Genomic DNA, 17351 nt, shown 5'->3' with positions numbered 1-17351 from the left:
ATCTTCTCTCACCTCCTCCCATTAGAAATACTGGAGAGAATTGACATTTTATATTTGTCTTCCTACCCATTTTTTTCATTTAAATGGATTTTCTTTAATGTTAAAGTCCCTTTGGCTCTCACTTCTCACCCTCATTGTTACTACACTTGCCTAAACCTTTATTATCTTGCCTGAAATTTTGCAGTATAAATTTATCTCCTGTTTCAATAGTCACCACACTCCCAGCCCTTCCCCAATTTCTGCTTATTCTCCACACAGAGGTAAGAGTGATCCTTTTAATTGTCAATCAGATTATGTCACTGTTATGCTCAAGACTCTCCAAGGAGTCTCATCCCACTACGAATAAAATTGCAAATCTCTAACCATGACCTAGGAGTACCTATGTGATTTGGTCACCAGCCACTTCTCTGACCACATCTTCTGTAAGTCTTGGCTTGCTCACTCCACTCAACCCACATAAAAGCATGCTCTTATCTTGGAATTTGTTCACAGAGTTCTTCCCTCTGCTTGTAATTCTATCCCTCTAGGTATGCAGATGGCTCACTCCCTCACTTCATTCATATATATGCTCCAATGTCACTTTATCTTTGAGGACCTCCTGCCCATCCTACCTAAACTATCACCCTAGCCCATGTCGCTACCCCAACACAGCTTGTTTTCTTCGTAGCACTTATCCTGATCTGACATAGCATCTATTTCTTAATTTCCTTTCCCCACATCAGGATGTGAACTCCATGCATGACAAGGCAATACATGAATGCCTACACTCTGTACATACTTTATGTACTCACTGTGTGGTACCTGGGTGCTCCTGCTCTACAGTGCAATGACTGTTTTTCGGAAATTGGTTCATTCTGTAAACTCTTCACACATTGCCTAGAACAGTACCTGGTACATGGAACGTCCTCAAAAAATATTTGTTCAGTGTGTTTTCATATTTTCTCCATAAGGCCATTTATCTCTTGATAACACTTACTTCTGGATTCCATATATATATATTAGAAATTTATATTTTGTTTTTTTCCCTTATATATAGCTGTGTTTTTAAGAAAGGAAAAAAAAATTACTTAAAAATAAACTTGATATCATTTCTACTTCTACTTACAGTGACACTCTTATTCCAGAATGTTATTTTAAAGCATCAAACTCTGGAGATAAATGGGGGTGCATGTTTTAAATGCAATATTTTGTGATGACAATAATATGCCATTTCTCATTCAAAATAAAAAAGAGTTTTTAAAACAGGAACAATGATATAATCCTAGTACAAAAGACAAAGGTTTGGGAGAGCTGTCCTAGCTTCCTGGTAAATACAAGGAATACAAAAAAAGGTGACTCAGATTATCCTATTGAAATTTCCTTAAATGATCTTATTCTTTGTCAATTTATTTCACTACAGATCCAGAGCCACTATAGCTCAAGGCATTCCTGCCTTTCTACCTGTAGTCTATTAAGTAAGGGCAATTACTCTGCAAAAAGGTGACAATTCCTTTATGGAAGATATTGAATTCTAGGTCAGAAAACAGTGCATTGGTAATGAAAGGTCAGGAAGAACACAATGAGCCAACTTCACTGTAACAGAACAGCTGCCAAGGGGGAGTATCCAGGTACCATAGCGAATAAAGTGTACAGAGTGTAAGCATTCACTATTGCCTTCAGGGGTCTGTTCGGCACGAATCTGAGATCAATTTACTATCATACCACTAACACTCTACATTAAAAAAGAAAAAAAAAAAGTCTTGCTCCAAAATAAAAATTGTTCTCATCAATGCTTTAGTGCTAGATCAACAGGACTGGGACCATGAAGGTGTCTGCAGGATCTGCTGACCTTCGGAGGAACTCCTAACTAGTCAGCAACGTTGAATTTGATAGATGACCTAATGCTTAGTGAATTGAAGCTTATTCTTTATTCACTACATGTAACTTTAGTTTTGTTCAACTGTATAACCTCTGCTACTCCAATACTCAGAGTATTGATGGCTGTTTTAGAGCTTTGATATACTGTACGTTTTTTAAAGGCAATTATAGGGGATCTCAACTTTGGTTAAGATGATCAAGTTTGGGGGAGGACGAAAAGAGTTCCATGACACCGCAGTGTAATTGAACAAATCCCTGATTCTCTTTATCAGCACAGAAGGCAAGAGAAAAAGCAATATGGCAGTCTTTTGAAAGAGAGATAAATGATATGGATTACTATACATGAATTATCAAAGAATCATATTTAAATATTCATGTGATTTTTTTTCAGAAAATGAAAATAAAGGAAGTGTAATAAAGACTATTTCCACCAAGGACTGCTCTTAAAAGAGCTGGGTCCCCCCGATCAAATTCATACTTCTTAGTCTCACTTTCCAATAACATTGGCATAATTCAACCATGGCATTTTGCCAATTATCTCCAGAGTAAAAAATAGGGTATTAATCACTCCTTTTTCAAGGAACAAAGTTCTTAAGAAGCAATTGATTACTGCTTGCCAGGGTAAATGGTATTTCTCCTGGGGATCTATTATTTATGGGATAAACCTGGAAGGGAAAAAGAAATTGAATCTGAGCACATTCATTGCTTTAACTGTCCTTGGAAGAACATAATCTTATTTTTCCCTTTTTTCTTCTCAATGTTATGAGAGTTTGTGTTCTTTCAGCAGTTTACAAAAACCAGGGTCGACAAAACCACCAAAGTGCTTAGAGCCATACAAAGATGTATAATAGATTGGCAGTACGCAATCCAGCCTTGCTTCTTCTCCTAAAAGGCATAAAATATCTAAATGATGAATATATACAAGTATATGGATGTGGATAATGAGTATGTATACGTATACACTCCTCATAAAAGCAATATACATATACGTTGTTTGTTTGTTTTTTTTCAGGAAGATTTAATATGAAATACAAACCTATATAATAAAAAAATAATCATATGGAAAAGCTTCAAATTAATATCCTCTTGGAGACTAAATTGCTATTTACCATAGCAAAAAAGAGGTGATAAAAATAGATCTTTTGTTCTGCTGAAAATTTAAACGGAAAAAGACTGCAGAAAAAAAATCATTTATTATAAATGCAGAGAATATAGAGAGATACTTGAATTCACACATTCAATAACTATTATACATGCAAAGTATTAAGACATGTATAAATTATCCCTCAGCTCAGCTCGTTTTAGGTTGTTTCCACAGCAATAGTAAAGGGATAGTTAAAAGCCACTTTACTATTTCTGTACCTTGTGGTGGTCCAATCCTATCCATTTCCATTTTTTTCTTAAAAAAAAAAAAGTCTTTATGCAACTAAAATTTAATTTGATAATATTTGTACTTCTTTTCACCTTAGTGCAAAACATAGGAATAAAGCAATATTGGATTAGCCACCTCTATTCGGCATCAGCCAGTTTACTTTTTTCCTCCTGAGATTCCAGTGCATCAATAATTTAACATGTAATATCGTAATTCCTCCTAACATTGGGATTCTTTAAATTTTTATATCAAAATGTGAAGGACCAATTCTTGAAGACATTCCCAAACCTCACATACTCCCCTCCTTATGTGTATCAGTTAGAGTCCTGGCAGGAAACAGATGGCACACTCAAACAGCTAATTAAAGAGAGTTTAACAAAGGGACCATCTATAAAGATGTGACAGAAAATAAGGAAACCAACAAGAAATAAAGCAGTTACGTCCCAAGGACAAAACAGTCAGAGTTGTTACTATCCCTAAGCCAGAAGAAGCAAGTTAACAGCCCCTGGAGATGGTAGTTGAACAGAGAGGGCCACCTGTCAGGAGATGTAGCCTTTAGTAAGGAGACACTAACCATGGTAGTGACCTAGCAGGAAGGGATTCTGCAGAATAAATACTCAAACTTTACCTCCTTCTGATATCTGGCCAGTGGTCTCCACTGGTCAAACCAAACCAGAATCCAGAGGCAAAAGAATTCATTAATAAGGTTTATATAGGTCAGCCCCTCCGGGATACAGAGCAGGGCAGAAAAGGTGATGGAGAGGCAGGACGAAGGTATGCATCACACCCCTCTCTTAGACATGTAATTTAGTGAAAATCACCTTTCAATTTGAAAACAGCATGATGGCAGTTTTACATCAGCAGAACTAGAAAGCAATGTGTGTGTTAAAGCATCTGTGGAAAAAGGGAACACATTAAATAAGACACTTGAACTTATAAGGTAAGAGAAATATTTATTTAATTTTGCACAAGAACGAGCTTATACTGAACAAATTCAACCAAATAATATTAAGTGCAGTAAAACAAGGAAATAGGAATGACTTTTCCTGTTAGAAAATATTAAGTAACCATGCCTGTGCATTATTTTTATCATTACAATAACTTGTGTCAGATTTCTTTTCAGAGTGTATACTGTACATAACACGTTATAGCTTCTTTGCTTTGCTTCTGAAAATATAATTCATTCACTGCCTTCACATTTTATTTTTTTGCAGTGAGGAATCTAACTGATTTGTGAAGATTCTGATCTAGAGAAAAATTTTCTGCACCAGTGAAGCTAGAGGCTTTCAAAGCTCTGATGGGTTCAGGCTTTATATCCGGGGTCATGATGTCATGGTGTGTATTCCACATCTATTCTTCTACACGGTGATGTCAGACACAGTAGAGGCAGAATTCTGGTCTAGTTTTGCCCCAAGAATTTTCCTTCTGTGGTTTTCTCAAGCTCCACAAATTTCATAATTGAAAGTTCACTCAGCTAATAACAAAGTTGCACTTAGCTGCCTACAAATCATCCGCTTTAAGTTTTAACTTTTTATTTTTATTTTTATTTTTTGGTCTTTTTAATGAAAGAACATTCTTTAAACAGAAATCTCTCGCGAAACAGTTAACTTCACAGTTCCTGAAGGCACTGTGGATCCACTGAGCAACAGATGTGGCCATTCTAGAAAGAAAAGGCGAAAAAAAGCATGGTATAAATTTTTAAGATATTAGTAAATTCTCACACTTATTGATTGATACACACACACATAACTGGATGGTTTATTTGTTATTTCTGCATCCCTGGAAGTTCAATGGCCCAATCACTTTTCATGTCTTTACCACTGCAGAACTAATTATATCCAGTTATTTGTGGCAAATTACAGGCTAGCTTTATTTACCCTCGACATCCTCTTAGATTACATTTGTTCTTTTATTTATCCACAAAATATGTATTGACTCTATTGAGCCCTAGATATATTGATGAATAAAGCATAAAACTGATAGGGCAGGGCCTACAGTTTTGTTAGGGGGAGAAAACTTACAAGCATCAAGCAAACATACAATTGAAAATTGTGAAAAGTGCTAGAAAGGAAATAAATGAGGTGGTGTCATGAAAATGACAAAAGACGGGCTACTTAGATTTGGTGGTGAGAGGAAATTTCTTTGCAGAAGTGATATTTAAACCAAGACTTCAGACAGATGTATGAAAAGGTAGGCCAAAAGCACAGGGAATAGAATGAATAAAGGCTTCGAAGTAAAATATGTTCTGTGTAGTTAAAAAACTGAAAAGGTCTGGATAAGAATTTTAAATTGGTGAAGAAAACAGGGTAGAAATGAAGTAGGAGAAAGAAATAGGCAGGGAAAGGCCAGATATGCATAACAGTTTTTATAACCAAGTACCAAAATAATACAGTGTATTACAAAAAGAAAAAAAAAATCATGTCTTATTCTTTTGATTTCTTGCATTTATTTTCTTCAACTAGCTAACAAGTAATAATGATAATTAATATTGTTACTATGATAGCAAGATGATAATATCCTTCTATTTGTTGAGTACATACTCTGTCAGACATTTTGTCAGGCACTTTAAATACATTATGTAATTTCAACCCCACAGCATTCCCAATAGGTTCACTATTAATAGTCACACTTTTTAGATCCAGAAACTGAAGATTAGAAGGCTTAAATATCATCTCCAAAGTCACACAGCTAATAAATGGTACATCTGGAATTAAAATTCAGGTTAGTCTGACTGTGAAACTCATCCTTTATTTGATGCTTTCTCTCAGATAGTTGACTTTAGATCATTGAAAATGTATTATGCTTTAAAATGTTGAAATCAAAAGTGTCTGTTCCTATCAGATAAAACTTAAGAAATAAAAGATTTTGATACTTTAGGTTTTGTTGAAGCATACCGAATGAGGAAAAATCCAGTCTATATCCAAAAAAGAATATTATCCATTTAACCTAATCCTCTTCCTTTATAAACTCTTATTAAGGAGAGTTATTATTCTGACAGCAAGAGAGTCTCAACCATGTCTTGGATTTCTAGTGGCATTTTAAAGCTTTGTCATCATGCTCAGATGACACAACCTGGTTACATGATCTTTCCCAATCCATTGACCCAATAAAATGAGGGGTGTTCCTTGAGTATCAGTTCCTTAAATTGTATGACTTTTGAGCACAAAGAGATTTAAGGAATTTATGAGGCCTTTTTGTCATTGAGTATGTGAAACTAGCGTTAGAACCCATGGGGGAGAAATCATTAGTATGGTTCTCATGAGCATGTTTTAGAAAGGAAGTGTATATTTTCCAAAATCTTCCAGCAATTTTTTTAAATTCCATAACAATATGTTCTGCTACAACAAGATAAATGCTCTACAGACTTTATCATCGGAACCTCCTCAATGAGAGAAACATAGTTCATACATGAAAGATATTAAAGATACTAATAAAATATCCTACTGGGGTTTTGGTTTCAATAATGACAGTTGCTTGTGTAAAACTAATCCTCCTCCAGATAACTATAAAGTCTGGACAAAACATATAAATAACTATTTGAAGCAATGGCAAGTGACTAGAAGGAGGCAGACACTGGAGGGGTTTCAATATTTGAAAGAAGAGAAGCGTACTGTGTGACATTCATTTTTACTTGGCATTTCCCGTTAGGGAACTCCCTAGACTGTGCAGCTGAGGATAACTATAACTCAAGCAGAAAGCCATAATCGGATAGGCCCTAGAAGTCAAAGAACACCTTTTAGGGCTATTAGAGTAGCTGGAAATTCAGGAGGAAATATCCAGAAATGAGGAAGTGACAGCATATAAACTTCCCTCAATTCTTTGGCTGGCTTTTGAATTGCAGAGAAGACTATAAATGGGCAGAGTCATAGCATAAGCATTGAAATATCTGAGCAGAAATTTCAGGTGTTGCAGTATGTAGCGGTGTTTAAAATCTGTGCCCTGCCAAGTTAGAAAGGATTGATAAACAATTCAGGTGTTATATAGGAAACCCCAAAGGACTATGATTGAGAGTAAAATAATATCTCAAGATTAAGAGATTCACCCTAGAAAAAGGGTAAATCTGGTACAGACCCACCCAACCAGTGTGAAGCCAAGTTTCCTTGAATGCAAGAGGATTGGACAGTAGCTTGCAACTTGCTAGAACAAAAAATAGTCTTCAGAGGAAATAAACAGAAGATAGGTTCAAAATCATATATCATCTACTATATCCAATAAACCATAACAATTATTAGACATGTGAAGAAAAACAGGAAAAGTTGACTCTCAATCAAGAAAAAAAGTAGTGAATAGAAATGACTCAAAGATAATCCAAATGGCGTAATTGGTGGACGGAGACTGGAAAGTGTCTATTATAAATATGTTTGAAGATGTAAATAGAAATTGTTATAATAAAAAAATGATGGTAAATCTCTACAGAGAAACGAAACTATAAATAGAATTAAATGAAAATTTTGGAACTGAAAAGTGCAATATCGAAAAGGAAAAATTCACTGGATGGGTTTAACATGACAAAAGCAACAGTCAGTAAATTTGAAGACAAAACAATAAAAATTATCCAATCCTTAAAGCAAAGAGAAAAATATTGAAATAAAAAGAGCCTCAGTGACGTTCAGGATAATATTGAACCATATAACATATGTATAATTGGAGTACCAGAAGACTAGGAGGGAGAAAAATGTGGCAGACAAAATATTTGAAGAAACAATGGCCAGATTTTTCTCAAATTTGGAGAAAGAATATAAATTTAGACATTGAAAAAACACAGAAAACAACAAAGAGAATAAAGACAAAAAATATCATGTTTAAATGCGTCAGTAAAATTTTTAAAATCCAAAGACAGAGAATTGTGAAAGGAGACAAAGGGGAAAAAAAGACATATTGCATACAGGATAATAAAAATGCAAATGATAGCTGAATCCTCATCAAAAAAAGGGACACCAGAAAACAATAGAGCATCACCTAAATTTCTGGGAACAAATATGTCAATCTTGAATTCTAAATTTGGTAAAAATACCCTTTAAAAATAAAGACATTTTTTGATATATGTAAGTTGAGAGAATTTGTTGTTAGTAGATCTGTAATATGGAAAATGCTAAAGAAAGTTATTTAAGCTAAAAGGAAATGATATCAGATGGAGATTTATATATGTGAGAAGAAACTAGAAATTGCATCAGAAATGGCAAATACATGGATAAATATAAAATATAGTATTTTTTCTTCCCTCAATTTCCTTAAAAAATATTTGACCGTTTAAAGCAAAAATAAAAAAATGGAATTTTAATGTACATAATTATAAGCCTTATTATAAGGGTGGTGAAATTATATGATTCCAAAGTTCTTACATTTTATATGAAGTAGTATAATATTAAATCTTTAAATTATAAAGATTTACAATACAGTAAAAATTATATTGTAATAATATATATGTTGCAATCTCTAGACCATCAACTAAAATAATAATATAAAGATTTATAGTTAAAAATCCAAAAGAATGATTGAAATAGGATAATATAAAAATGTAAATAACAAAAAGAAGGGAGGAATGAGTGAATAGGAACATAAAAAATAGATGAGACAAATAGCAAACAAATGGCAAAATGGTAGCCCTAAATCTGTCAATGTCAAAAACTTACATTAAATGTAAATAGACTAAACACTTCAATCAAAAGAATGAGATTGTCACACTGGATAAAAACATAAAAACTAATTATATACATCACCTATAAAAAATGCACTTAAATATAGATAGGTTGAAAGTACATGGATCAAAACAAAACATTGTGTGGCTAAACACAAACAAAATTGACTTCAAGTCTAGAAGTCCTGATAGAGATAAGAAGTCCTGCTAGGTGATAAAATGGTCAAATCACGAGAAGACATAAAAGAATACAACTGTGTGATTCTATTTATGTGAACTTTTAAAATAGGCAAAATAAATCTATTATAATGAAATCACATTGAGGTTTCCTGTGGGAAGCAGGTATTACCTGGAAGAGGACACAAAGGTACTTAATAGAGTGTTAGAAATATTCTATATTTTGACATATCGAACTTATCAAATTATACACGTAATAATTGTGCATGTCACAGTAATAAATAGTACCTTGATAAAACTAAAATAAAAGGCAACCCACTAAAATTTAGTCAGGCTACTATGAATAGTAAACACCTACTGTCATAACTAATTATAAAAACTATTTTTACATAGCAACCGTCAGTTCCCTTAACATCCTGTTATTTCTCACTCACTATATTTATTACTAAAGAGGTCACTGTTACTTTTTTCATGCTAAACTCTAAAAATCAAGACTAATTCTCAGTAATATTTTATATATAATATATAATGTATAATACATTTAAATATTTATATCTAACATATTTATTATTTAAGATATATATTATTAATATATTAATCCATCTATTTTTAGAAGATACAGATTATAAATATATGTATATATAATGTGCACATATAACATGCATATATAAATAACCTACATCTAAATAATAAATATAGATTTTAAAATCCCACAATTATCAATATTTTAGTATATCTTCATAGAATTCACTTTTATATTCCTTTATTTTCAATCCTTTTGCAATCAAAGTGCACATATAATCATACATATTTCATCTTAATTTTTATTGTAAACATTGTTAGTACTACAATGGCTGAATAATATAATCATGTAATATTATAATTATATAGAATTGTATAGAATATATCATTAAAATATAACATGATATTTTGCATCACAGAATTACTACAATTTATTTCACTATTTTTCTATTGTTGGACATTTTGGTTTCTTCCTTGATTCTGCATGACAAATGATGTTGAGATGAATATTGTCATGCATATAGCTTTTTTGCATATTTTAGATTATTTCTTTAGGATGGAGTCACAAAACTGAAATTAATAGGACAAAAGATATTTATGTGGGAACAAAGAGCTGACAAGGAGGGGTATGTGTGAGCTATTGACATGTATTTTTCAATGTCCCTAACAGTGCACAAGAATTACAATTTCAGTATATCTCTGTCAGCATTGGGAATTATGACGAAAAATTTTTTTACTGTAGTATGTGAAAATAATTATTCACATGTTAATTTATATTTAAGTATCAACTAAAAGTTGAAAGATTTCCTTTTTTAATAGCTGCATGTTTTTTAGTGAATTGTTTATTCATTCATTGCTGCTTTGTATATCGGGAAATAAGCATTTTTCTTATTAATTTTTATGTTTTTTAATCTAATAAAGAAATCATATTCTGAAAATAGTTTTCCAGTCTCCAGTTCTGACTTCCTACTTTTGTTTCTAATTTTGCTTTTCTATGGAATATCTAAATTTTCTTTGAGGTATATTTTATCACTTCCAAGTTAGAAAAGGAATCTCTCTTCTAGAATTTTGATAAATATTTGATTACATTTTGTTTGTTTTGATTTATTTTTAATATTTAATATTTTTTCCATGTGAAATTTATTGATATGTAACAGCATATAAATTACTTCCCTCAAATGCTGTCCAGCCATTTGAATATTTATAGAATATTCTTTTTTTCCTCTATCAATTCACAAAGCTCTCTTGATTGTCTATTAAAGTCTTCATTATAATGTTGCTTATTTATAGAATACTTGTTTCCTCAGACAGATGTATTCTTATGTTAGTACAAAGGCCCGTTTCTGTTATATGAAGGCAACATTTAGGAAGTGAGTAGCTTCGACTTCATAAAACTCTAATTTTTCTATACTTCAATTACTTCAGTATTACATCTAGTCTTCCCAGGAGTTAAAAGAGGCCCCCTGTTTCCAATTTTCAGTGTTCTGCTCAGTGATTTCTTATTAAAGGAAATGACCCTCTAATCCCTCATCTCTCCTTATTTCTCAATTGGATACATCTATAGTTTGTTTGGGGCCCAAAGCATAATTGCCTGAAAACACCATGACCCCATCATAAAGGTGAATCATCTCAGATTTAGAAAAGACAACCTTAATAATTCATTTTTGACTCAGTTTAACTTCTGAGTGGAGGAAACATTTTTTTAACCTAAGCAAATGAAATCTGAAGACATCTTTATAAAGAAAAGGGAAATTTTTACTCTATTCCACCCAGCTAACCCCTAATTCCTCAGACTTCCTCTGCAATGTCATTTCCTTAGGAAGTAACTGGTTCACAGGTTGTACAGCCTCTTAGCACAGTGCTCCTTCCCTTCAGAGCACCCATCGCAGTTTGTAATGTTGTCTTTATCTGTTTCATGACTTAATTAATGTCTATTTACCCCACTATCAACAATAACAGCCAATATTTATTGAGTGCTTACTTCGATTCCAAATATTGCATCCTTGTCCAATGAAAACTTCTGTGATGACAGAAATGTTTTTTATATGTGCTATCTAATATCATAGCCACTTTCCACATGAGGTTAGTGAGCAGTTGAAATGTGGCTAGTTGACTGAGAAATTTAATTTTACTTTTATTTAATTTTAATTAATTTAAATAGCCACATGTGGCTGCTGACTACCGTATTGGACAGCATAGCTCTAGACAATAAGGTGCTGGGCAATAATTTCTAGAAATGATTCTGTCTGTTTTTCGCTTTTCATTATACCCCTGGTACTAGCCCAATACCCCATACAATTTGTACTGATGGACTAAAGAGAATAACCCAGAGAGGGGTAGGGTGGGGAGATAAATAAAAACAATGAACTGAAAGCACCTAATTATGAAGAATGCTCACCTCCAAATTCATGTTCTGCATAAATTTTATTTAAAAAATAACATAAAATAAACAATAAAAGTGAATATTTGTAATAAATTCTGTAAAATTGAGCATATCCTAACAACTCATATTTAATAAGAGAAAAGGAAACCAGTATCAAATGGTAATTTCTGAGAATCAGCACTTATCTGACAAAAAAAAAAGAATTTAACGCCAAACTACACTTTCTGGAATACATTCTTACCTTGAGCCAAAAAATCCTAATAGTTGTTTATAAGGCAGTGACTTACAAGCTCATTCATGCTCTTTACCCCAGAAAATACTCTGATGTTTTTCTGCCTATTACTGCATGCACTTTTCTTATTGAAAATATCTGTCTGTGCCATATTCAGTGTGATTTTCATACCATTACCTGGTATATATTTGTGTTGTCATTGCTCAGAACAATAATCTAACAGTTAGATTAAGAGTGCAAGGGGACTCGACTCTATTTGATAATTAAATGTCAGAAAGTATTTTCCTGTTGCTCATTTATGCAGAAGTTTCTAGATACGAACTGTTAACTGTACTCATATTAAATGTATATCAAAACAACAGTGCATATACATTATTAGTAACTTTTAATTGTAGTAGTAACTTTCAAATTTGCTAATGCACTTACAGAAACCAGCATTGAATGTTCACTCAAAAACCTTTGCTTGATTGAAAACTGCATTGATTGAAAGAGCTAGAAATTTTAGTTTGAAATAGATAATAGCATCAAAGCTTAAAGCATTTTATATTACTTTGTCCTGTTACATTGAGCCAGTCTAGTAAAAATTTGTACTAAGTGAATCTGAATTAGATTGCTCTACTGAAAAGTGTTTTTAAATGAAAATGCTCACTTAAAAAGACAGAACTGTGCTATGCTGGAAAAAATCTAATATCTTTGCTTTCTTGTTGTTGTTAAGCTCTACAGATTTTTTACTTAGTTTTAGTGTTGGTTGCAAAATTATAACTGAACAACAATGACCTCTAAATCACATCTTTGTAGAAACAATAATCAAAGTAGAATGCTTTCAACTTTGTCACTATCTATGAATTCAATATACTCTGACTACATTATTTGTATATTAGTTCTTATTGAGGCACAGTGCTCTATTTTCCTATGGTAATAAGAAGAAAAATCTTTATAATAATTTTTGTCCAACTGTAGGAATGAAATATGGTGAATAACAGGTCTTAAAATTTTCAACTCAATGTAACTGACCACAAGAAACCAAGAAATAAGCCTATTTTTTGCCTTATTGATTTTTATTTTGGAAAATATATCTACTTTGTCAATATATCTTACAGATCTCGTAAAAGGACCAGATAAAAATCAATAAACAATATTGTCTTCAATTATGAAAGAAGAAACAGAAAATTTGGTGTTGTCGGTTTTTTAAAGATGTGTACAGTTAGATACTTTAGGGCAGTTTAAGTAGGTTGTTTCTGTTTTGGTGACAGAAATAACTGATCATTCTGGTTTCCGACCATGTACCTCTTTCTCCTTGCATGTGTGTGGGAGGATTCACATGACGCTCAGCATAAGTGCTAACAAACAGTAGTATTTACTTCTCCCACCTCTCTTTGAACAATAAATAGGAAAAAAAAAAAATGCTTCCCATTGGCCAGGTTAAGCTCATTAATATCTATGAGCTCTCGGTGCAGCTGGCCAAGTGCTCCCTACCTGAATTTAATGGGTTTTACCTTGCACTGGCAGAGAGTACACTCGGTGCCATGTTTGATCCAAGAGGAGCCAGTGAAGCGAACCACATTCATCTCATCCAGGCAAGTTTTGGTGATGTCATTGCGGATGGTGTCGGCCTGGCAAGGGTCGGTGACACATCGTGGGCAGCACTCATTCTCTGGGAGCACACTGAATTCACACTCCACCTCTGGGCAAGGCAGGGGCCAACAGTCAACTTCCCCTTGCTGTAAGGAAAGCAGATGTGCAAAGGCAGAGGGAGAGGAAGGAAGAGTGTGGAGGGAGGAGAAGGGGGAGGGAGCACGGTGTTTAATGCACACTCAATTTATCATACTCAGACCTTCAAAGCCATGAAACTTGCAGAGTATCTACGAAAGCCCAATCTGAGTGATGAGGTCTATACTGCAGCTGGATTTTAAAACGCTCTTCAACAATTAAACACGAACAACAATAAGACAAAAGCAAAAACCATTCTCTTAAAACAATCAAATTTGCATGCCCCTATTTTTCCCATGAAAAAGGAGAATTATTTACTATGGAAGGGGTTTTTATTTAACTTGCTGCCTGTGAGATTCCTTTTTAAAAATAGTTCTCTTGATTTTTTTCCCCCTAACTTCTCACTGATTCCCTTCTGCATAAAAGAAAGTTTTGTCTATTTATGAGAAAATAAACTGAAATGTGAAGGGAATTTGACAGTTTTTGTTTGTTTGTTTATATGTTTCTCAGCACAGGGACTTTGAAAAAAAAAAAGAACAAAATTAGGAACTGATTTCAGCCTTTTTATTCCACGTGGGAAAATTGTATGATTGGATCTTTGTAAACGTAGTTCCCACCTGTTTTCTATTTTCTTCATAATTCTGAATCTCATGGTTTTGTAGATGAAAGCAGCCTTCAGGCACAGAAACTGACCTTGCTCTTTCAATTGATTTTTGGGTTGAAAGTATAAAAAGGGAGCAACAAAAAAGCACTGCCTTAAAAATATCCTCATACAAATAAAAATAAAACTAGCCATAACTTTAAAAGTAGCATCTGTGAAACTTTCTTCTATAAAGACACACAGACCAATTTTCCTTTTCATTTATCCCACTAGAAAGAAACAAGAAATTTGGTCAAATGAAAAAAAGACTGGTGTTTTCTTTATCAAGTTTACATTTTCTTTTTTACCTACTGTTTCCAGTAGAAGTTTTAAAAATATATATACACATTGAATTCTAACACTCCAGATAAGTATTCATCACATGTGCATATTATGTGTAAAACAGGGTGCTCACCAGAACTACATCTACAGTAATGGTCTTTAGGAGAAAAAAAGTGTTGTTGTTGTTGTTCTTTAAGTCTGAGCATGACTGATAGAAATGGATTTAAAAAGTTCTATTTGGAAAAAAATTATATTTTTCATAAATGCCATTGTTCTATTCATAACAAACATTTAGTGAGTGCTTGTATATGCCATTAGGTATCTGTTCTAGATGCTGGAATCTAAGTAAGCCTACACTGAATGAGACTGAGGAAACTGAGTCTTTTCTTCTTTTGAGCTCTGGAGATACTCCTGAAAGACATACACAACATGGTGTACCACGTCTACCCAGAATATTCCTTCTCAGGTCCTGACTGTATAACCATCATTTTGTCATTTTAACCAGGCTCACTTTTTGTAAACGCCAACACTATCTATGGCCAGGTACTGTGTACTGGTGGGTGGGGGAGGGCAAGGTTGCTTTCTGAATCTAAACTCTTCCTGCACTTCATGTAGTTAAACTTACCAAGCAGCGGCACTGTTGGCAATTCTGGACCCATGTGTCACCGCTGTTGTATAAGGTTTCCCCATTTTGATGGAGGCACTGACTACTAAGCCTTGGGTCACATTCAGGGCAGCAAAAAAGATCAACCGTGGGATTTTCACAGTCACAGACCATCCGTCGACACATTACAAATCCATTCTATAAGAGACGGAAGAAAAAACAGTTAGCAAAAGCCTCCATTTCTCAATATACTAGCATATGTATGTGTGTAGACATATATACATATATGTACATATATACAAATACATATTATATATATCCTACATATATATAATATATATAAAAGCTCAGATGTTGATTTGAAGTTGAGATAATTCACACTGTTTACCCAATATAATTGATTTTCTTTAAAGTTCTATTTTGTTGCCAACACACAGAAATTACCCAAGCTGGAAAATTTCCAATTTCCTTTCCACACACTACTCGACCAAAACAAAATTTCCCAGAAATGGCCACTATAAAATGATTAGCACTACATGGTCCTTATGTGCACATAAATGTGTATATAAATATACATGTACTTGTTTATTAGTATAGTAATTTGAATGCTAACTAAATTTTGTTTTGTGTGAGGGCATATATTTGGTAGCTAGTCAAAAAGTCTTACTTACATATTGTTAAGTTTATGAAATATTTCAGACCTTATGTTTTTATACAAACTGTTATAATTTCTTCCATAATAATTGAGTCCTTGGTACACAGTATAATTCATTTAACTGTAATTTAAGTCTCTATTATCAACTATGTACATGCAACAGAACATTGTTCTAAAATTAAAATAGAGCCCAAAATAGATATATTCAAGTCCTAGGCCATAGCATGTCCATTCTGCCTTCATTTATGCATTCATTCAAAGGTGATATTGTGACTATGGAAACAACAGCATAGTTAGCAACAAAAATTTTATCTACAAAATTTATACACATCGCATTATTTTCATATACTAGAATATTATTAAACAACAAAAAGGAATGGGTTACTGGTGTATGTCATGAATATAAATGAATATCAAAAACATAATGTTGAGAGAAAGAAGCCAAACACAAAAGAGTAAGTACTATATGATTCCATTTATATGAGTCCCTAGAAAATACAGTTCTAATCTATAGTGACTGGAAATGGTATTTGCTTGGGGCTGGGGATATGGGACTAAGAAAGGACAGAGGCAACATTTTAGTAGATGAAGTGTTCTGTTAAATTAATTCTGATGGTAGTTAAATGTATATATGCATTTTTCTAAGTTCATTAAGCTGTACACTTGAAATATATATAAATTACACTTCAATAAAAATGATTAAAATTTTATATTTATACCAACCTGACATGAGCACACAGAGCACCGATCATTTTCCAACACCCAAATCTGACCATTGTGCTTAATTTTTCCATCATGGATGCAGTCCCCTGTGCAATTCTTTCCATGAGGACATCGGCAATCATATCCACCATCCAAGTTAAAGCAAATGGTATCGTTGGCACAGCTGTGCCTGCCGGTGCCACACTCATCAATATCTACGGCCAAGAAAAGGCAGCAGGCAGTGTGCTTAGAATATGCTCGGTTTCAAACAACTGCAATCAGCCGAGTTGTCTCCTGACATAAAGCATTCAGCTGTAAATTAATTTTCATCTTACTGGCATGCATTTTCCATTAAATGCTGATGAAAGCAATGTTAATCATCTATGGATTTCACAGGAAAATATTATCATGCTTGATTTCAAACACCAAATAACCTTGGTTAGATTTTTAACTTTTATACCTCTGTAAATACCATTAGGCTTTATGTAACACTTACATATTTTGAAAGTTAAGAATAAGGCTCACTTTATCAAACAAAAACAGTTTGGCTGTGGGAATTCTAAAAGTGCCTGTGATT

The 17351-nt window shown here is 33.3% G+C and overlaps 1 protein-coding gene across 7 annotated transcripts in view; it reads right to left on the bottom strand.

The window, feature by feature from the left end:
- Positions 1-4162: 4162 nt before the first annotated feature.
- The window catches only part of NELL2 (neural EGFL like 2), a 300577-nt gene continuing 287388 nt past the window's right edge, over positions 4163-17351 (bottom strand). For all 7 annotated transcript variants that reach the window (XM_039882249.1, XM_039882250.1, XM_039882245.1 and 4 more), the window contains 4 exons: positions 16796-16989; positions 15439-15615; positions 13678-13902; positions 4163-4889 (listed from right to left, as the gene is read on the bottom strand). In XM_039882249.1, the coding sequence (XP_039738183.1) occupies positions 4839-4889; positions 13678-13902; positions 15439-15615; positions 16796-16989 (647 nt within the window). In that variant the 3' untranslated portion in view covers positions 4163-4838. The remainder of the gene's footprint in view (positions 4890-13677; positions 13903-15438; positions 15616-16795; positions 16990-17351) is intronic.

Source organism: Pteropus medius, unplaced genomic scaffold (genome assembly GCF_902729225.1).
Source record: "Pteropus medius unplaced genomic scaffold, Ma_sr-lr_union100, whole genome shotgun sequence".
In the NCBI taxonomy this organism is placed as follows: Eukaryota; Metazoa; Chordata; class Mammalia; order Chiroptera; family Pteropodidae; genus Pteropus; species Pteropus medius.
This window is presented reverse-complemented; position numbering and strand designations above follow the sequence as displayed.